The sequence below is a fragment of the Nannobrachium achirus genome (genome assembly GCF_963921795.1).
Source record: "Nannobrachium achirus genome assembly, chromosome: 6".
Taxonomy (NCBI): Eukaryota; Metazoa; Chordata; class Actinopteri; order Myctophiformes; family Myctophidae; genus Nannobrachium; species Nannobrachium achirus.
The window spans coordinates 30,175,141-30,197,658 of NC_137815.1; the positions used below are offsets into that span (position 1 = coordinate 30,175,141).

A 22,518-nucleotide genomic window follows, 5' to 3' on the forward strand; every position below is an offset into this window, starting at 1 on the left:
ACCACCACCACACCCACCGAAAAGCCAAAGAAAGAGGTAGTTCCGGGCCTCATGTACAGTGAGGAGTGTGGCTACTAATGACATTGCATTTCTTCATCCATTGGTGTGTGTGTGTGTGTGTGTGTGTGTGTGTGTGTGTGTGTGTGTGTGTGTGTGTGTGTGTGTGTGTGTGTGTGTGTGTGTGTGTGTGTGTGTGTGTGTGTGTGTGTGTGTGTGTGTGTGTGTGTGTGCATGTGTTCAGGGCTTGCAAGTGGCCCAGAAAGAGGCTCAGATCCGCCTCCTGGAGGGTCAGCTGAGACAAACGGACGTTATTGGCTCCTCCCACAACCACATCATCCTGGACGCTCTGAGGGAGAAGGCGGAGTATATCCCTGAACTGCAGGCCCTCATCCACAACGTGCAGCAAGGTGTGTGTGTGTGTGTGTGTGTGTGTGTGTGTGTGTGTGTGTGTGTGTGTGTGTGTGTGTGTGTGTGTGTGTGTGTGTGTGTGTGTGTGTGTGCGCACACAGTCTGCACAAACGTGTGCACGTGCATCTGTGTGTATGCGGCATTCACGAATAGTGATTTTTAGTATTAGAATTATTCGACCTCAAAGTATTCGAATAGTCGAATATTCGACAGGACTCGCCAAACTGTCAAATATTAATTAAGCAAGAGGCGAACATTGTGAAAATAGCAGATCTACATGCTCACAACGCCTTGCGTTGCGAGGCGTTGTGAGCATGTAGATCTGCTATTTTCACAATATTTATCTGCGGAACCGAGTCACATTAAATGTAATACCTACAATTCCAAGTGCTTGTCAGGGTGGTGGTCCCGTTTATTTTGGGGGTCACAGCCTAAAAAGGTTTGAGAACCCCTGGTATAGAGCATTAACAAATTCATCCACCAGGGGCATTGACAACTCATTCTTATGACTTCCTATCTAGCCAAGCTTTATAAACCATGAAGAAATATATATATATTTTTAAAGAGACAACAATAAAAAAAAAAAAAAAAAAAGCGAATATTCGACGTCGGTGAACAACGTCGAATAGTGTCTTTGATATTCGAATATTCGAATATTCGAATATTTGGTGACTGCCCTAGTATTTGTGTGTGTGTGCACAGTCTGCACACACGTGTGCACGTGCATCTGTGTGTATGCATGTATTTGGATTCCATAGAAGCCAGCATGTCTTCTATGCAAGCATGTCGCACACCAAAAAAAGCAGATCTACAAGCGATGTGTTGTGAGCTCCCTCCGTATAGTTCCTTTATTCTCAGAGTGTTTTATTCAACACAACACACATGAACGGTACATCATGAAGTTACTGTGTGCTGCTGGCCTGTTGAATGATAGTTTGTGTGACCCCTGACCCTTGTCCTTCCAGAGAACGGGTACACCAGCACTGACGAGGAGCCCTCTGAGTTCAGCCAAGCATCTGATAGCAGGTGAGACCTCTTTTACTGCTTCAGATGTTCCCGTTCGCCCCAATTTTGAACCAAGCACGCTGCCAATACGGCTCGTTCTTTTTACCTTGTCTTATGACTGTAAGCTGATGAGGGGTCGCGCCGCCGTGTACAGTAAAAACATCTCCCGTTACGCTGCTGGTCAATACACCTATGTATCCACTAGATAGCAGTAGCGAGAGCTATGTAGAATGCTGTCGTTGGCAGGATGGAAAATAAAATGCCCCTTTTGGTTTTAGAGTGAACTAAAACTAAAAGCTACTGAGAAGTAGGCTACTACTTGTAGTCTAGATGGACAGGGGGGTCCGCGCGCATAGGGTGGATTTTTTTTCGCCACCTGTTTTTAACATTCTGCCAGGTACCATGCTAAAATATTTTCTGAAGGGGTTCATTTTTTACACTTTCTTTCACAAATCCTGACTCTAAACCCCAAGATGGAAACAATAGAAACAAGCATAACTTTTGAAGGAAACAACCTTTTGAGACAAATTAACCTATTTTTTCATACAATTTGGACCCAAGGAATCCATTAAAGTTGTTATTATTACAATTCAAGCACATCTTTCTTGACTCCATTACAGGACAAAAACTGTTTAAAAATAGCTGAAAACGTTTAGATCACATCTAAACTTCTCTTGTCACTAAATTATTGGGGTGATTTCTTTCTCGCCAATTGTTTTTCCTTAATCCTTTAAGTGTGTATGTTAAGATTCTGCCGAGTACCAAGCTCAAATATTGTCCAATAGGGTTATTTTTTAACCTTTTATTACACATGTCACCCCAACCTGAAAATGGAAGAAAATTAAGGAAATGCACAACCTTTTAAATAAAAAAACTCACTGAGACAAATTAACACATCTTACCATACAATTTGGAAAAATAGGTTAATTTGTCTCAAAAGGTTGTTTCCTTCAAAAGTTATGCTTGTTTCTATTGTTTCCATCTTGGGGTTTAGAGTCAGGATTTGTGAAAGAAAGTGTTAAAAATGAACCCCTTCAGAAAATATTTTAGCATGGTACCTGGCAGAATGTTAAAATATACCCTTCAAGGATTAAGAAAAAACAGGTGGCGAAAAAACAGGTCGCACGGACCCCCCTGTCACAGAAAACGTTCACTTGGACACACACACACACACACACACTTGGACACACACACACACACACACACACACACACACACACACACACACACACACACACACACACACACACACACACACACACACACACACACACACACACACACACACACTATACTAAAGACAGAAACGTTTACAGGTGCTGTTAATTTCAGCTAATTGTCTATGAAGTGAAACACTTTGGGCACTGAGGAACTTAACAAGCCATCATTAACCTAGCTGTTACATGCTCATTTGCGTCCACGAGCAATTGCTAATCAATAGCTAATCTAATAGCAAACAACCCAATACACTGTGGATTATAGATTATCCAGTTTGAGATGACAACAGCATGATTAAAGAAAGGTTAGTATATCTATCCCAGGTGAGCGAGAGAGAGAGAGGGAGAGAGTGTCGGTGGTCTGTCTGTCTGTCTGTGTGTGTGTGCGTGTGCCATGGATGGAAAATACAAGCTTGGTGTGTGTGTGTGTGTGTGTGTGAGAGGGGGGGGGGGGGGGGGGGGGGAGAGAGAGAGAGAGAGAGAGAGAGAGAGAGAGAGAGAGAGAGAGAGAGAGAGAGAGAGAGAGAGAGAGAGTTCTTAATCACTTTAACCAACATGTAGACCCCTTAAACCACCTGATAGCAGGTGAGACCTCTTAACCATGCAGCATGTACGTACTGTAGACCCAGGGGTTCTCAAACCTTTTCATGTCAAGGACCCCCAAATTGACCATAGGCCATCATCTGAAAATGTTTGGTGCCAAGGACCCCCACACTGACTTATAGAGCATAGAATGCCCACAGGACACACACCTTTTCACTGTAGAGGACTCCTAGGTTCACTTCTTGTTTTGTATTTCATGGGTTGTGTGTGTGTGTTTGGTTTTGTTTTTTACTCCCTCGAGTCCCTCCTGTTGTGACTTCTTGTTGTCCTAGTCTTGTCTTCTTTGTCTTGTCCTGTTGTTGTTATCTCTTTTCTCTTTCTGCGGACTCCGACTTCCCCCCGGGACAGTGTAACAACTGGATGGGGGGTGCACTACAAATCCTAAAACTAGAAATGTATTTTGGCTCTACAATGTAGGGCTAAAATACCTTTCTCATCTTGTTCTGGACCATCCAGGCCTCTCAGGTGGTCTGGAACCGTTCTACTTCCCATCCCCAGAATAATCACAACAACTCCACCTATCTGGAACAAACTCCCCGAAAGCTACAGGTCTGCAACGACTCTCAGTTATTTTTACATCAAAGCTACAGAACCTTTCTGTTTGCTGCTCGCTACCTTTTATTGAGGCTCTTCTCATATTGCACTCTCTTAAGGCTCTGTCTTAATGCTTAAGGTTTTTGTACTGTGAAGCACTTTCAAATGCCTTGTTGTTGAAATGTGCTACATACAAATAAACATACAGTATCTAAGGAAAAACAAGCTGTAGATGTGCCATTCTCGCTTGAATGTTCACCTGTTTTCACCGCCCGTAAGCCAAATGTAAGCCTATTTCTGCTGGACGTCATTACGACATGCCCAGAATGGGGATCGATGCTAGGCTTCATGCGCTTAACTTAATGCTACAGTCTAATGCTAGTAAGACGCCCTAAGGGCGAGAAGCGACCTTGCCCTGAAGGTCGTGCACATGGGAGTGTGCACATGGGCGCGTGCACGCATCCGCCTGGGTGATGGCAGACGGCTGCTGGGCGAGCGCTGGCGCTTTGGCATGTGACCAAAAAAAATCACAGACCTGGTCGGTTGTTTAATCTGGACAAAATGTGGCCATATTTTCCCAAATATGGACATGACTGATGTCTGACATCATAGATGTCTGACATCATAGACCACATGAGACTGACACAATATGTCCATATATGGGCATTCCCAGATATGGGCTTAATATTGATGACATCAGAGATCTCCATATATGGGCATAAAAGGGACAAGGATGTGTATTGATGACATCAGGGATCTGATGTCATCAAGACATCAGATCACGCCTCATGTCACGTTGACATGTGACGCCTCATTAACTTTTAATGAGGCCTGATGTGACGGACGGACGGACAGACAGACATAATCTGCAGGTTTTCATACTAAATAGCGACCTACGGTCGCAATTATTTTTATTCATTTAATTAACATTTCCCTTCTCTCTCCCTCCAGCGTGTCTCAAATGAAAGAATCCAACAGCCAGGAAGACTTCAAACTGAAGGTTGGTGGTTTGTTTATAGTGTTTCATTCAAGCTATCACATATGGTGATGTGTAGCCTACAGGGTGCCATGGCATTGGTCCGAAGGTTCATTAGTCCGAATTTGTTAAGAATACTATGCCTAACTCTAACTCTAACCCTAACCCTAACCTCAGTAACCCTAACTAAATTCTGACTAATGAACCTTCGGACTAATGAACCTTCGGACTAATGAACCTTCGGACTTATGGGCAGTCCACGCCTACAGTATACTATACAGTAATCAACAATACGGTTCTAATCCTAAAAGCCATATAAAACACATATCGGTATCATACACCATATTGTTATGTAATATCAGTGGTTTTGAGTTACTAGACAATCTGCACTAGACAATCTGCACTAGACAATCTGCACTAGACAATCTGGTGACTAGAGTAGCTGTCGTTCTTATTAGTGACCAGAGGGTGGCAGTGTTACTACATGCTTTGAATGCTCCAGAGTTCCCAGTGCCAGGCTTCTCTGTCGGGTGGAAACCTCATAAAGTATGTTCAAAACCTTTACTTTTCAGGATTCAAATTCATTAAAAGTAGCTAGCAAGCTTGCAGATCTGCTACTTGCTATTGATGCTATTGTGTGACTTAGTAGGGAATTGATTTACGATGAAACACAAAAAGTTCAAATGTGGAGATAAGGGTTTTCTGCCCGACAGCAACAATATTCTATGCAGGCAACGTAGCACTGAATCTTCTCCAATCTCCCTTCCTCGCTCCCGTCCCCGACTCTTTATCCCTTTTCAATCTTCTCTGTTCCCTCTCTGTCTTCTTTCGGTCCTATTCTTGGTGAAGAGATTTAGTGTAAATTGAGGTGCAACTCGGGTCCCTTTTACTCAGTCAGTATAGTGGTTAAACTGAAGTGACATTGATAAGTATTCTGCAGCACCACTGGACTTCCGTCACGGTGCCACGGATTCCGCTTTGAGAAACTCTCGGTCTAACGCCGTGGTTTTCAACATTTTTCATGTCAAGGTCCATTATTTATTCGTCATTTGAGCCACGGACCACCGTTTGAGTAGATTTAGCCTCTCAGACCCTAAACTTTTAATATTTTGTTATCATTGGATAAGATGTTTGTCCACAATTTCATGCTGTATGATGTGGTGCCATAGGAGACATAACTGGCAAACGTTGACCAAAATAACGTTTGTTCTCACAATTAGAGAATGTTTTCTACATTCTCTAATTGTGTAGACTTCTTGTAGATTAAGTAATGGAGATGTTTAAAGGTCAACTTCACCACTTTTCAATCTATATTCATATCATGTGTCCTCAGTCACTAATGTTCAAGATAAAATAGCACCATTTTTTTTCGACTCGGTCTGTGTCTCTTAGGAGAGCTGTGGGCAGTTCAAAAACCTGTCTGCCAGTGACATCATCGTTAGACATATTTCCATATTTACATTTTTATTGTTACGAGAACAATGGCTTCCATTATAACATTGCAACTTTTCAGGAATAGAAAGCCTGCAGTTTCTATCAGCTTGGATTTCATTTTACGCTCTCAAGTGTTAAAGCTCTATAAGGGTCCATGTGGTTACCAACTCTATATCATTTAGCTTGGGGACCACCTGGAACCCCATCAAGGACCAGTGGTGGTCCCCGGAACCTTTGGTTGAAAACCACTGTTCTAACGCACCACCCCCCCTGCCCCCACTAGGTGGAGCCCCGCCTGTCAGGCCAGATGAAGGCGGTGTCTGCAGAGTGCCTGGACGGCTCCTCGTCGTCGCCCTCTGCTGGCGGTGGCGGCAGCAGCAGCATCAAGCTGCAGCACATCACCAAGTCCCTGGCCTCGCTCACGGACATCCAGGAGGACGGCGGGCTCAGCCTCGCGGTGCCCGGCGGCGGCCTGGGCTTCAGCCTGGCGCTGCAGCACCGGGAGCGGGCCACCAGGACTATCAGCCTGCCCGTCAGGGGACACACCTTGTGAGTCGCCGCCGTGGGCCAGTCGGTCGCGGAGTAGTCTCGCGTGGCCAGACTGTTGACTTCCCACCAGTGTTGTTTTTGACAGCAACTTTTGATTTAGTTTTAGTCATAGTCTTTTGAATAAAATGGTGGAGCGGTGAATTTGAGCAGCTATACCCTGTGTGTGTGTGTGTGTGTGCGCACGCGCAACAGTGGTCTTCTCAATCTGTTCCTGTTTTTATAGTTTAAAAATCCAGCCACGCACCGCTGCGCTGTACTGATTAAGCAATATGACACGAGAGGGTGTGCATTATCGTCAATATAATCAGGCCAATATAAGCACGCCTGTCACATGATTGTTTCAACCAATCAGATTGCTTCATCGGAACTACCTGTTGTATAATGAAACATAACTCCGGCCACACACCGTTGTACTAATGAAACCTAGCCCCCCACTTGGTCAAAGCTCATCCTAACAGGGACAGACAGACAGACAGACAGACAGACAGACAGACAGACAGACAGACAGACAGACAGACAGACAAAGTGAAACATTGGGAGGCGGTTCTCACCGCTCCTGCAGTAATTTGCTGGGAGGCAGAAATCTTGTATATCCAAAACGGTTACTTTTCAGGATAATTGGGGTGGGGGGCGTTATTATTTAGTCTAAATTAAAGCCATCGTTAAATACCTTTCAGTGCTTAAATATTTATAAAAAAAAAACCACAGATAGGATTAACCACTTCAAACTTAATCCCTATTTTTGGCTATGGGTATTTTGGTGAAAATGCCTTTATTACAATAATAAAGTATGAAACAATAGGGCATTCATTTATGAAAATAAATACAAAAATAAATTAAAAGATAAGATATGGAGATACCAGGTTTCTGCCCGGCAGCAACAATTATCATCCTTTGTGCAAAACATTCTCCAATAAGTGGCCCTGCTTAATTGTGTGTGTGTGTGTGTGTGTGTGTGTGTGTGTGTGTGTGTGTGTGTGTGTGTGTGTGTGTGTGTGTGTGTGTGTGTGTGTGTGTGTGTGTGTGTGTGTGTGTGTGTGTGTGTGTGTGTGTGTGTGTGTGTGTGTGTGTGTGTGTGTGTGTGTGTGTGTGTGTGTGTGTGTCCGTGTCCCCACAGTCCCAGGCAGTCTCGAGGTTATGACACGTCGCCTCTGACCAGAAGGAAGTCGTACGACCGCCCATTCAGGTAATTTAATGCCTGATTGAGATGTTCCTGCATGTAGATGAGACTGTAGCTGACCCTGAACACCCGCTTTTTCATTATTCTTACCAGTTGATTGCTGATCTACCGGCTCACAACGCATCACGACGTGTTGTGAGCTTGCTATTTAAAGCTGTTTAAAGCTGGTTGCACACGTTGCGTTTTGAAAATCCGAAGTCCGGAGGCCAGGGAGAGAGAGAGGAAAGAGAGACAGAGCAAGGGACTCAGTAGCAACAGTTGCGAAAATTGAAAAAAATAAATACGAAACGGGTGGCAGTGTGCAAACGTGATTGACATATTGGTGAGGTTGATTTTTTTATTTACGTGTTCCGAAATTCACTCCGATATTCGGCCCGAAAAACGTAGCAGTGTGCAAAGACCTTTAGAGTTAGATTTTCTCTTTCACAGTTGAATCCTATGTAATCATTTTGTCTCAACGCTCCACACGTCCCAGACTCTTCTCCCTTCTGACTCCCAAACTGAACTCCCCATTGCAGTTAGAACGGCAGACCCACTCCCGATCTTCCACCAGAATCTGAAGACTCACCTCTTCAGACTCCACATTAGCTCGTAGCATTTACCTAGTCTCAACGACCTGCTAATTTCTCAAAGCAGATCAAGTGCACCAGTAAGCCAACATGCATTGGTGGTGAAAGCAAACAACATATCCAAGCATTGATATATTCTTTATTTTCCTTCAATAATTAGTTTCTTATTTTTATCTGTGTGTAGGCAACACTTTTTCTCCAATAGAGAAGAATAACTATGACTTCTGCAATAATAAAGTATTATTTTATTAATTATCTTTTACATACTTCTTTGCCCAAGCTACTGGGAGCTATGGGAGAGGACCTAAGAGCCACATGCGGCTCTATAGCAGCAGGTTGCCTACCTCTGGTAGTGTTTATGGTTTCAATGTACAGATTTGATATATATATATATATATATTGTTATTTTTTTATTTTTTTTACTTAGACTGATGATAGGTTCTTGGTTTACCTACCAGTAAGACTCCCTAATCGGGAGATAAGCGACCGTCAGGTCGCAGCGTGATTTTAGGGCAAAATGTGTAGGAGCCGTGTCCAAAAATGTGTTTGAAAAAATCGGCCTCACGGTGGCGCTAGAAGAGGGCCATGTGAGGAATGGGGGGTGGAGGTAGTGGTTTGGCAGGCAAGGAGTGTGTGTGCAAATTTTGGCATGGATCGGGGCAACGGTGGCGGAGATATGAGAAGGGCAAAAGTGTGACGTGTGACTGAGAGACTGACAGCCGGTGGAGGTTTTTGATAGTAACTGCGACCTGACGGTCGCAATGATCCTAGATTAATATTTCTATGCATTTGATGTATTACCTTGTGCTGTCCTTGCTTATTGTAAATGGCTCTGGATTAAATGCTAAATGCCTAACTTGTAAACTGTCTCTCCTTCAGGCCCAGTGAAGGCTACACTCCTCCCTCCTCCCCTCCACTGAGGACCAGGAACGACCGCAACGTCTTCTCCAGACTCACCAGCAACCAGACGCAAGGCTCCGCCTTAGACAAGTGAGGAAACACACTCCCTGTAAACAAACCAGAGCCCAATATCTCTCTCTCTCTCTCTGTCTCTCTCTCTGTCTCTCTCTCTCTCTCTCTGTCTCTCTCTCTCTCTCTCTCGCACGCACACACGCGCACACGCACACACACTCACAGATGGACTTAAAATAACTCATCACGTGTTACGCTCTCCCACACTCCTGTCCAAGGTTTTTTTTGTTCCCAATACATTGTCATCCAATCATTTGGATCTGACTTTCATTCATCGTATTGTTTTCCTCTCCTCCTCCTCTAAAGCTGGTGTTGATAGGCAGTCTGAAGGTCAGGTCTATTCAGAGGGAAGTGCTCTCTCTCTCTCTTCTGGGCTCTAGGCTAGATTAACCTCTTAGTGTGGATCGCTTCGGCATCTTTCTTATCCTCACATAACCCCCTCTCTCCGCCTGAGACACGTGCACGAGCATAAGTGCTCTGTTTTGCTTTAGTAAAAGGAGAAATAGTAAGTAAAAGTCCTGTTTTCAGAATATTACTTGAGTAAAAGTACAAAGGTATTGGCATCAGAATATGTTTACAATACAACTGTAAAAGCACTACAATTTTTCCTAATGTTGGAGACTTTCAGAAATGGGCGATCTGATAGCTTTGTGTTGTGTTGAGCTTATAGATTGGTTGTTTTTGAATAGAGAAACTAAAATGGAGCTTAAATGGTTGATGTACTACAGGTTTTCATCCCAAATTCTATTCCTATCAAGGTAAATTACAGTTATTAACACAATTATAGCATGAGAACTGAGACTATCATTGCATATAAAAAGTATAAAGACAAGTGGAAAAAAGCCCCATCTAGACAAAAGAAAGTAAAAAGAAAAATGTTTTCTCCCCTTCATACTCCCAATTTAGTATTAAGCCAGATCTATCCCTGCTAATCCCCACAGTAGTCATTGGGAGGGTGCTAAACGTTTTCAAGTATACACATTGTAGTACAATGTTTGCCTCTGAGATGTAGTGAAGGATAAAGCATAAAAAATGGAAATACGGTACTCAAGTAAAGAGATGTACTTACGGTAAGTGCAGTACTTTCCACCACTGAGGAGTGCCAGCCGTTTCCTCTCTCTCTCTCTCTCTCTCTCTCTCTCTCTCTCTCTCTCTCTCTCTCTCTCTCCACTCAATTGTTGCTTCAAAGCCTGTGAAATGGCAGCAGTTCATTGAGTTTCGTTGCCTCTCCCCTACTTATTTTGTTAGTTGTAATCTTACTTAATCCATAAAAGTGCTTGTTTCTATCGACCCCCGTAACTGTTAAAGAGAAAGCTGTGTGAAATGGGCCGTGGGAGTTGAGTACTGCCCCCTTATTGTTGGTATCAGCCCTGTCTATCCCTGTTACAATGCGCTAGACCCCTGGGAGATGGATTGCTGAGGTGGAGCACAGCATCTACCGTCAGCTCCCAGCACGACTCGCCGCACCCAAGCCATGCTACTCATACGCTGCGTTGGCGGTGACCGGGATAAGCCTTGACCTTTGGGTCCAAAATGCCAGAGTGCTACCAACTGAGCTACCCGGACACGAGGGTCGTTTATGAGTGATATTCCAGAAACGTATGAAATGGATAGTTTGAGGCATATACGTAGTAACTAGGGCATTCACGAATAGTGATTTTTAGTATTCGAATTATTCGACCTCAAAGTATTCGAATAGTCGAATATTCGACAGGACTGGCCAAACTGTCAAATATTAAGTAAGCAAGAGGCGAACATTGTGAAAATAGCAGATCTACATGCTCACAACGCCTCGCTATTTTCACAATATTTATCTGCGGAACCGAGTCACATTAAATGTAATACCGACAATTCCAAGTGTTTGTCAGGGTGGGGACCCCAGTTCAAATATGTTTATTTTGGGGGTCAGGGACTAAAAAGGTTTGAGAACCCCTGGTATAAAGCATTAACAAATTCATCCACCAGGGGCATTGACAACTCATTCTTATGACTTCCTATCTAGCCAAGTTTTATAAACTATATATTTTTTTAAAGAGAGAGAAAAAAAAGTGAATATTCGGCTTCGGTGAACAACATCGAATAGTGACTTTGATATTCGGATATTCTAATATTTGGTGAATGCCCTAGTAGTAACCATAAATCATTCAAACCATCTCTTAGGGAAATGTTAAAATACCTGCAAGGAATATTGGCCGCCGTCGTATGAGAAATTTCAAAAGTCATTTCCACTCGGGTCGTCAGCTTTCACCGCAGCTGTTTGCCACTGGCAGTGACTTGTGTCAGTGTGACATTGTTTGGAAGATCTGTCATCTTGTCTGACTGACGTCCCCTGGGAGAGTGTAGCCAAGTGTGACAGCGGAGGAGGAAGGAAGTGTGTGTGTGTGTGTTTTTTTTTTTGGATTGTTTGTTTTATTTAACATTTTCATCATTTTCTTTTGTTGTATTGCTCGGTGGATTATTGTTTAATTGTATTTCCGATTGGTTAATTTTTCACTTTTAATACTGTCATTCATTTGCGTGTGTGTGTGTGAACATTTCGCTGTCATTACAGAGGCTTTTTGTGTGATTTAACTTTTTTTAATTAATTTACGTTTTCTACCATGAAACTCTTTCTTATCACACACAAACGGATAACAACACAAACTGAGTTTTCAATTGAAATCAACCACAGCGTTGATTTCTTCGTCCTAATTCATTAGCCTGACACATTATTCTGAATCACCAGAACATACAGTATTTATTTTTTAATGGACATGGCCATCTAGCCATGGCTATGGTTAGCGTGCACTCACTGCCATAATGAATCTAGTTTATCAGGATAATTGATCGAAAGTTAATTAGTATGATTTGCATTGTAGTTGGCTCTGAAATGAGAAGCGAAGCACAGACAGACGTTAATATTCTGCATTGGCTCTCGTTAAAACAACTCCCATGGAATCTAAAGTACCTTATTGATTTGACAATGGCAAAGAGACGGACTGTAGTCTGAGGTACCTCTGACAAATATCCCTGTTGTTACACCAGTATATAATCCAGACTGAAACAAACATATTCTCACTCTCAGGTTTACTATAGTGACGAACAGTGATGATAGAAATAACTCAGATTTAGTCCAACCCTTGATGCTGAGTGCCAAGCAGGGAGGCATTGAGTCTTTGGTATGACCCGACCAAGGATCGAACCCCAACCTCCCAGTCTCAGGGCGGACACACTAACCACAAGGCCAAGCTGATTCTGTAAAAGTCTTGTTGTAAAAAACCTTACTTGAGTCCAAAAGTATTAGCTTCAAAATATGCTAAACGAAACCTGAAGTCCAGTGTTTCAAGGTCGGAGAACGGAGGACGTACAACGCATTATAAAACGTGCTTCCTCTGAATAAAGTAGTGCCCGTACAGTACAGTACGCTATCTAAATGCTCTAAATGTCAGGTCATGGCTAATCAGAACATTTACAGACAGTACAGTACGTGTGGGTCTACTTGAGCAATTAGAGTAATCGTGTTAAAAGGACATGTTTCAAAGTCTTTATGACGTTACGCCTGGGTCTGGGCCTCTGTGATTGTATTTGACCGCTGCACAGAGGGAGCAGGCAGTGTGTGGAAGAATAGTACTCTCTTTTTATTTGACTTGAGTAAAAGTAGCAATACCACAATGTCGAAATAATCTGTAGGGAAAAAAAGGTCCTGTGGCGCAGTCAGTCAGTAGCACTGTCGCCTGGATTTGTTTCCTGTTGGGGACGCTGTCATCAGTGCCCATACCCCAGGTGGGGTTGGCGAAAGGGCCTTTCTGTGTGGAGTTTGCATGTTCTCCCCATGTCCCCTAGGGTAGGTACCATCACAAAAATATGCAGTAATCCTGGTCTCTATACTGCCTCACCCTGGTCAGCCTTGTTCCTTCCACGCGCTACGTCCAACCGGGGAAACTCCCCCCTGTCAGGTGAAAAGAGACGGCTTGGACTCCTCATGCATAGGAGGAAGCATGAGGTCAGTCCGTTGCTCTCCCCAGGTTGGCAGAGGGAGCGCAGCGCCCAGGATTACATTAGACAATTGACACCGGGTGGAAAAAATGGGTTACAAAAATCATGGGATAAAAATGTAGAGAGAAAATGTATCTGCAAATCTGCACTTAAGTCAAAATAGTGTAATATTTGCCTCTGAAATGTACTGGAGTATAAGTATAACATATTTAGAATTGGAAACATACTCATACTCAAGTAAAGTGAAAGTAAATCCAACTGACTGAAGCGAAACAAAAGAAAGGTCCCTCTTAATCGATCAGCGTGACACAGACAATAACATTTCATAGAGCTCTCTTCCTAAGGGCTTTTTGTTCATTTACAAGGTCTCTGCTCACCTGTGCAATTTGATAAAATAAAATAAAAAATCTCAATTGTTATTACGTTTCCAGTGAAGTCACTGATGGGACTGGGATTGTGTTGGTCCTGATTGTTCTCATTACTGTAATATAATAACCATTTAATTCCAATTGAGTTCCTATTAAGAAACAATAAATGGAAGGTTTTGATGGAACATTTTGAACAGCGTTGTTCCCTCCAGAATCACATTTAGTATTATTGTTATTGTTATTTCATATCGGTACAGCAGCAAGGCACAGGCTCTCAGCTCTAGCTCTCAAAAGCCTTATGAATTGAGCAGTTAAACTATAATGTTTATTGCATGTTAGCAGCCACATGCAGGGGTGTCAATTGGGTATGGCAGGGGTATGCAGCTGCCATACCCTGAGTCCAGGGGGGAGAATACAAGTTACTAATATAAATCCATGAATGTCTCTTTGTCTATCTGTGCTGGTTATGTTGTTAAATTACATTAAAATAACTACAAATGCAAAATTTAACAAGGTAATATAATTATATTCCCCACACTTTTATTCTCCCCATCTTGACAGAATAGTATATTCCCAGGTTCCGCAGGTCAGCTGCACAGGTGCAATTCATTATTGTTAATTGTGGCACGTTTACTATATTATGCCAAGTTTAGCCGCACTTGAACAACTGTTCCAGACTGCCATATCCAGCCCAAGAAACCATAGAAATCTTTGGGGGGAAAAAAATAGAATGTACTTCTTAAAATAAATGTATCATGCCTGTTGCTAAGGTATGGCAACATGACTGGTGTCTTGACACCAGTCATGTTGCCATACCAGTCATGTTGCCATACCTTACCTTTTTCTGAACTGACGCCACTGGCCACATGATGGCCATTTTCCCATGAAGCTACATGTATCGCCCCAAGAAATCCCATTTTGCATTCCCTGAAGGCTCCCTCTCCCCTGGGAGTTTGATTGACAACCCTGTCCTCCAGTCAACTGCATTTGCCTTATTGCTTACCCTGTGTGCAGCCACGCCCTTGTCCCGCCCCTCTCGGCTATAGGAGCAGTAGATGTAGGAACTAGGAAGAGACTGACATCACAGGAATAATCCTCATACCCATGGGATAAGGCACACAACCCTGTTCATGCAAATTTTAACGTTTATTCACAGACAAACAACTCACAAAGGAAGTTGTGAGCTTGTAGATGTGCTGTATTTCGGGGTGCACATCACCATTGTATGACGTTTGCTGGTCTAACGACCATGTCAACTGACAGTTATTTGTCAGTTTGTTTTGTTTTGTTGTACTTCACAGTTGTGTCAAAGTTTAGACTTACGTGGTGCGACAGGGTGGACACCGTGTCACTCTTTTCTTCCCATCTACTGACTTATACTCCCATTGGGGTCCTTTTTCCCCGCTCTTTTCTAACCTTTTAACCTCTTAACGTTGGCCCCCACCTCCTCTAACCAACCCAGCCTTTGTTAGCATGGTTGCCATTTAATGGCAAACAATGCAAACAAAACAGTATTATCTCCGATTCTCTACCAAAACTATCAATGAAACTGCTTTTCCAAGCTACTCCCCTGGAGATATTTTTTGTCAAATAATGCGGCCTGTTCCCAAAAAATAAATAAAATAAGATCCTGTCACTTTTTTGCCTCGTCAAATTCAGCGGCTGATATGATAACCAGCGGAGTAGCTTTGTTGTTGACTGATGTTTTCATCCCGTTTGCAAACCCTTCCTCTCCTTCCTTTACATTTGAAATGAAACTCGGCTGATTTTCAACCTAAAAGGCTAAATCCCATTGTTCTTCTGAGGCGAGGAGATCAATTACAGTAGTGTGGCAAAAAAAAATACAGTCGGGGAGAAACCTTGTATAAAAAAAAAAAAAAAGTAAAACAGAACGTGTGTTCCAATGGAGTTATTATTTTGTCTCAACTTGTGATACACAAGCTAACACTTATTCATAAAAAACATATCACACTTATAACCACTTTCACCTTCACTTTATTCCCAAAATAGTGAAAATAGCCATCGAGTAGGGCATTTAAAAGCTGACATTTGCAGATACAAGGTTTCTGCCCTGCCCGACAGCGACGATAGATAGGTACAATACATCCCGTATGCCTGGTGATGAAAAAAAACAACACGTTTGATGACATTGTTTTCGTGACATAAACGTAACCATCCGCTGAGATACACACCAAAGAAGACATAGGGTATTTTTTTTGCCACGCTATATTGTATCATCGATTGGGAATTTGGGATGTACTGTAGGTTGAAAATCTGTTGGGTTTCTCTTCAACCCTGTGTCAGTTTAACCCCTTCTCTCTCTCTCTTCCTTTAGTGTGATTAACCCTTTCCTCTCCTCCTCCTCCTCCTCCTCCCCTAAAACCTGCGACCCTGCCCACTTGTTGGCTCCTCCTCCTCTTCTGCCTCCAGGTCGGATGACAGTGACTCCTCCCTCTCCGAGGTGCTCAGGTAGAGGAACATGTGTCTCGTCTGGTGTCCTTTCTCTCTCTCTCTATCTCTCTCCTTTTTTATGCTTTGAGTGGCGAGTGGCAACCGACACGGCACTATGACTGCGTTTCGGGTCCTTATTCTGAGCTGTCCTATCCAAGCCCCCAGAACGGCTGGGAAACTTTAACCCATATACAGATATATAGATCTGCTATTTTTGAAAAAGTCGTGAAAATGTGTGTTATCGTTGAATATATGTATTTTCAAAGCGAACGTTTGTAACTCAAATTTTGCTTCTGGGAGGTCCCTGGAACTAAATATTTTGAGATGGGGGTCCGTGACCAAATACATATCATTTTGGGGGTCCTTCAAATGAAAAGGTTTGAGAACCACTGACATAGTAGTCTCTCAAGAACAGACTAACTGAGCTCCAGTTAAGTGAAAAGGACCTTTTCTTTGACGATGGCTAGCCAGATTGCTGACATAGAAACATAGGTTTTTCAAAAAACCTTAGAAGGATTCAAAAGACACTTATAGAATCGGGTCAAAATTCTAATTTTCACGATTTTTCTAAAATAGCAGATCTACAAGCTCGCAGCGTGGCACTCGGTGCCGCGCTGTGAGCTTGTATATCTGCTATTTTTCAATAGTTAAAGCATAAAATAATGATACACAATAATGTGTACCCGTTTTGTTAATTGAAATGAATTGCTGAAGGTGGGGCAGTCCGCCCGCTAGTTTACACTATATTATACCTCTATGGTCTTTGTCTCGCGTAGCCAGACAACGATTCCACAATCTCCGAATGCTACATAGAGTCTGGAACGACAGCTCCTGAACGGCGAGTATCGGAAATACGGTAGTCGCTGCTGCACGGAACTGTAGTCCCATTGGAAACATAACGGAAGCACGCTAGCACAGACAGAGTCATTCGAGCGGCATATTCTTGTTATGCGTGTATAGTTCAAGAAAATATTTGAAAACATCATGGAAGTAACACCAACAACAACAGAGAAAGACAAAATAACACCCCCAAAACTATTGAAAGAAGACATAACGCTTCCAGTAGGACATGTTATCACTACTGCACCAAGGGAGCGGGTGCGTCAAATCCGCTTTATCCCATAATCATCATAAGACTTCCGTTGCCCCAGACTGTATGACGGGAGCATTTGCAAATCACAGGAGTCAACAGTCTGGCCATGCGAGACTACTATGGTCCGATCTCCTACATCACTAGTTTCTACAGGAAATAGAATTCGGTTGAGACTTCAGTCAGCCATTTTGCTCCTTGTGTCAAGTCTCTTATGTCCGCAGGAAGGAAATAGGATTAGGAAGTATCAATGAAGAGGTAGGACGTAGGAAACCCAAGTGCTTCCTTTGTTTCCAGAGGTTCTTGTGGATTTTACATAACTTTTATATCGTGCGGCTCGTCAGTCAGTTGTCACTTGTTGCTCAAAGCATAACGACCCGCATCCTGTCTCCCGGTTTGCCTTGTTTCTTTGTCTGGGATCCCTCTTCCACCATGATGACATGAGTCTGGGGGGAGGGGGGGGGGGGGGGTCATTGTGATGCATGCACAGCAAAATCCTGGGTGTTAATTTAACCACTAAGTTACATTTTTAATGTTTTATTCTGAAATTTCAAAAAATTCCAGATCTACAAGCTTGTTGGTCTGCTATTTTCACCACGTGCGAACAAGCACAGTGTGAAACAGAGCTTAAGTGGTTAACTCGGAAAGTGTAATAATAAAAAAAAAGACCGGCAAGGGCCTCTCGGAAATTAAATTAATACTGAGTTGATTTTCCACGGTGTGCTCTATAATCTCGCTGGCTTCATCACTTTCTTGATTTGCCCTGCTTTGCACCCACGTGGTGTTTTGTGTATATATGTATGTGTGCGTGCGTGCGTGCGTGTGTGTCTGTGGGGGTGTTTGTGTTTGTGTTGTGGTGTACCTTGCATGCACACACTGCTGTTCCATGGTTTTGTGGAGACACAAAGGCAAATAAGTGTGGAGAAATAATTAGAAAGGTGTTGGAAGACATTCATGAACACACAAGCTTATTAATATTGTTTATTGTGAGAGCTCTGCAATAAACAGTGGGAGAGTCAAGTCTAACAGTGTGTCTAACTGTGTGTGTAGCATTCTTTATGTAATGTTTAGGTGTATTTTATTTAGTCTACTAGGACTTGGGTAACACATTTAGTTCTGTACTTGTATGGAATGACATTAAAACTCCTTGAACCTTGTGAGGGGATAATATATTCCCATTTGAAATGGTTTCTAATGGGGCTGGGCAATTAACCCAAAAATATATCGAAAGACGAAACCCATATTTAGAATTGATTAACCGGCTTAAAGCGGCACTACAGTATGTATCCTTTTGTTAATTAATAAAATGTAAATGTGTCCAATCTGTATGGTATGTTATAGTATGTTAAGTATAGGGAAAACATCTGGCGGGCGGTCGTTATCGAGAAATAAAATCCATACAGGCTGAAAACTCCAGAGGCGAAGTCCCAGAGTCAAAATGTATAATTTGACTCAAAAATAAAAACATTAAAAGTATTTCCTTGTTTACAGTACTGAAAGTATTCCACAAGTGTTGTGCTGCATCGTCGATTTCGCTTCAAATATTTTTTTAAAATATTCTTGAGAGCAACGTTTAGTTGTAAATGACTCTGTCTAACCCTGTTTGTTTTACATGGCTGTCATGTTGGAGACGGCATAACATTCATGCAGTGCAGCAGGTGCTCTGAGCCGTTTGTTATAGAGCGGAGCGGTCATTATACAGAAATAATTCACAGCTGATTTCAGCGATTGACCAATCAGAATCAAGCATTCAACCAAGCCGTGTAATAATGCAATATAACTGACACAATCTGTATGGTAGAGTATGTTGATACCATATGACTTGTACAATTGGGGTGGTTGTATTTTGTCTCCCTGCTCTTCTATTGAGACATTTAGATTGTGTCCAGTGTTGATTTCGTCGACTAAAACTATGACGAAAAATGTTTGTCGACTGCATTTTTTTCACTGACGAAAACTAAATAAAAACAAAATAAAAACAAAGCTGTGATAACTAAAACAAAGACTACAATATATTGTCAATTTCGTCAACAAAATAAAAACTAGACTAAAACGTTAGGGAGGGACTAGTGGAGAAGAGAGTCATTTTATGTTTGGTTGGTCTCAGGTGTTTTGCGTGCTGAAAATAGCAGATCTACAAGCTCACAACAGCACACAACTAAGTGTACAATCAGCCATTGCAATGTCATCAAGGCCTGCCAAAACACATTTCAGTTGACTAAATCAACTGTAGATTTAGTCGCCGAAAAATCTTTTGATATTTAGTCGACTATATTGGTGACTAAATTATGACTAAAACTAAATTACATTTTATTCAAAAGACTATGACTAAAACTAAATCAAAATTTGCTGTCAAAAACAACACTGATCGTGTCAAAGGTCATGTCTCACCTAGACACAGGACACCAGGACACGAAATCTGATCCCGATGGTCAAGATTCAATTTAGACCCCTAAAATAGTAGATCAATGGTAAAAATAAAAATAAATCAGCACTTGCGCAGGAAACCAGGTTAAAATCTGGGGTAGAAGAGGAAAGTTACTTAGTGTGCTGCTTTAATCTTGCTCATGTAGTTTCAACGAATAATTGAGATTATATTCACCTTTTTTATTATTATTCATTGTTCCATAGTCATAATCGAGGCAAAGGTTTGAAATAATCCTGATATAGAGTCAAAGTCAAATTGTCCAGCCCTAGTCTTGCATTCAAAGAGAGGAAGGCATAATGTGAAACAAGCAAGATGAATGTTCAAACATGTAGCACACAGATGATTCAGGTCTTTGCACGACTGTGCTGATGCCGTTGCATTGTGGGTCGTCTAGTGTATGCCCTACATACTAATGTGGTCGAACGGAACTTCAAACACAGCAGTTTCACCGTGCTGCAGAATTAATGTGGCTTACAGTTCAGTTCAGCTCGGTTCACTGCAGTGCAGTGATTTTCAGCCTTGTTTTTATTTCAAAGAGCCCCAGTTTGATATGCATTATAGGCCACGGACCCCCATTTGACACCATTTCTCTCAGAGTTATCCATTGTATCAATCAATGAACTGTGGACCCTGTGGAACTCCCTCAGCGACCCCTTGGGTAGAGCTATTCACCAAACCCTATAATTAAGCCATTTATTTTAGACCTGAACGTAAATCTGTGTCACTTTAGATTTGAACCATTTTAAACATTATTTTATGCTTTAACAATAGCAGATATACGAGTGCCGCGCTGCGAGCTTGTAGATCTGCTATTTTTGAAAAAATATTTGAGTTACAAATGTTCGCTTTTAAAAAGATATATTCAAAGAGAATTGCAGATCTATAAGCTCGCAGCGTGGCACTCGGTGCCGAGCTGTGAGATCTTGTAGATCTGCTATTTTTCCGATTAATTAAAGCATTAAATAATTCCAGGCCTAAATGGACCCGTGAGATTCAGAGAGAGATCGCTTTCCGAGATATTACAGAACCAAACACAGGGTCCGCGTCAATATGCCGACGGGCCAGTATGCCAACGAACTAACCTTAACCCTAACCCTAACCTCAGTAAAACTATGCCTAAACCTAACCCTAACCCTAACCTCAGTAACCGTGACGCGGGTGATTAGCTAACCTGCCCACGCTGATGAGTAGCTAACCTGCCGACGGGGGTTAGTAACTAACCTGCCGACACTGGTGAGTTCCTACTCGGAACAACGGACCGGCGGAACAATGAGCGGACCCCCCGAACCCAACTGTTGGGTATTAGGACAAACCTAATAAATACTATTGCTGGCAAAATAAATGCCATTCTATCAAGTACATTGCCAGTTCCAACGGCCTACTTGATCATACTACAGCTTCACTCAAAAGCATAAAAAAGAAGCAGATCCACACAACACCTCGGGCGTTGTGTGCTTGTAGATCGGCTGTTTTCACTAGTTTAAATCTTTTTTTAAATGATGAATGCAAAACGAACGGTTTTGGACATACAAGATTTTCACCCGACAACGACGATATCTGAACTGTCGCTGGAGTAGCGGTAACGCCACCGTCGCCCCCTGCAATGTTGTGGCCCTCGGCTTGGTACCCTAGACATAATTCGGCCCTTGGGGAAAACTAATTGGGGAACCCTGCATTAGCCCCTTTTGGACACTGCCAAAATACAACACGCATCGGCTATACTGTACACAGTACATTCTTCCGCGGGGAATCTGATGGAACACACTGACAGTTTGAAGAAATACGGCGACTCTAGTATTAAGACCTTTGTTGTGCATCGTTATGGATGTTGTACCATCGTCATTGTGTTTGATCGATTTGCTCTGGTGTTTAGTTAGATGATCAGATCAACTTGGTACTAATTTAGTAGGCAGCATAATCAATGGCAGCCACAATTGTTACTCTAAGTCTAAGCCAGGCATTTTTTCCCCTCGGCTGAACACGCACGGTACCAACACTACTGGAAAGAAACTATAATTATGGAAGGGAAATAAAGAATGTATTAATGCTTTGATATGCTGCTTGCTTTCATCACCAACTCATGCTGGCTTACTGTATACTTGATCTGCTTTGAGAAACTAGCAAACAATAAAAAAGTAATATTGAAAAACCAGAAAAAGCACAAATTAATAAATAAAGCAAAGATCTTTTTGCGGCTCCAAAGAGATTTTTAATAAATCTTTGGGACAAAAATGACTTTTTTGATAATAAAGGTTGCCTACCTCTGGTTTGTCTGCTTGAACAAAGCACACAACCTCCGTGGTAGTGAGCAGGGACTTACCACTGTGCCACCCGAGCGCCTATTTTTACAGTAAGGTAAAAGTGAAAATGGCTCATCTCCAAGTTGAGTGTGAGCTTGTATACAGTAGTTCAGATTGGCTATTTTCACCTATTCGTTGTATGACGAAGTATAAAGAGCTTGGTTAGGTGGTCAAAGTTCTGATAACATTTCAGAGCAAGCACAGAGCGAGCTGGTATGGTTTGTATGCGATGCTGCATTCCAGCATGTCAGCCGGTGCGGTTTGTGTGGCTGTTGCAAATGTACTGTATATGAATTGAATATCCAGATCAGTTTAGCTGATAATCTGACTTTGAGGTGTAGGGACACTTGCTTCCTCTCATTCTCCATTAAGCCTAATTTATTCTCCGTCATGCCTTGGGGTTGTGTGCAGAGGACGGCTGAGAACAGCAGACCTACAGTACGACCTGCGTTGTTGTAC

The 22,518-nt window shown here is 42.4% G+C and overlaps 1 protein-coding gene across 1 annotated transcript in view; it reads left to right on the top strand.

The window, feature by feature from the left end:
• The window catches only part of kif21b (kinesin family member 21B), a gene marked incomplete at its 5' end in the record, with an annotated part of 91,784 nt that overhangs the window by 40,574 nt on the left and 28,692 nt on the right, over positions 1–22,518 (top strand). The window contains 7 exons of the mRNA XM_080728116.1: positions 242–407; positions 1,374–1,434; positions 4,719–4,767; positions 6,461–6,726; positions 7,844–7,912; positions 9,355–9,465; positions 16,221–16,259. Of these exons, the coding sequence (XP_080584242.1) occupies positions 242–407; positions 1,374–1,434; positions 4,719–4,767; positions 6,461–6,726; positions 7,844–7,912; positions 9,355–9,465; positions 16,221–16,259 (761 nt within the window). The remainder of the gene's footprint in view (positions 1–241; positions 408–1,373; positions 1,435–4,718; positions 4,768–6,460; positions 6,727–7,843; positions 7,913–9,354; positions 9,466–16,220; positions 16,260–22,518) is intronic.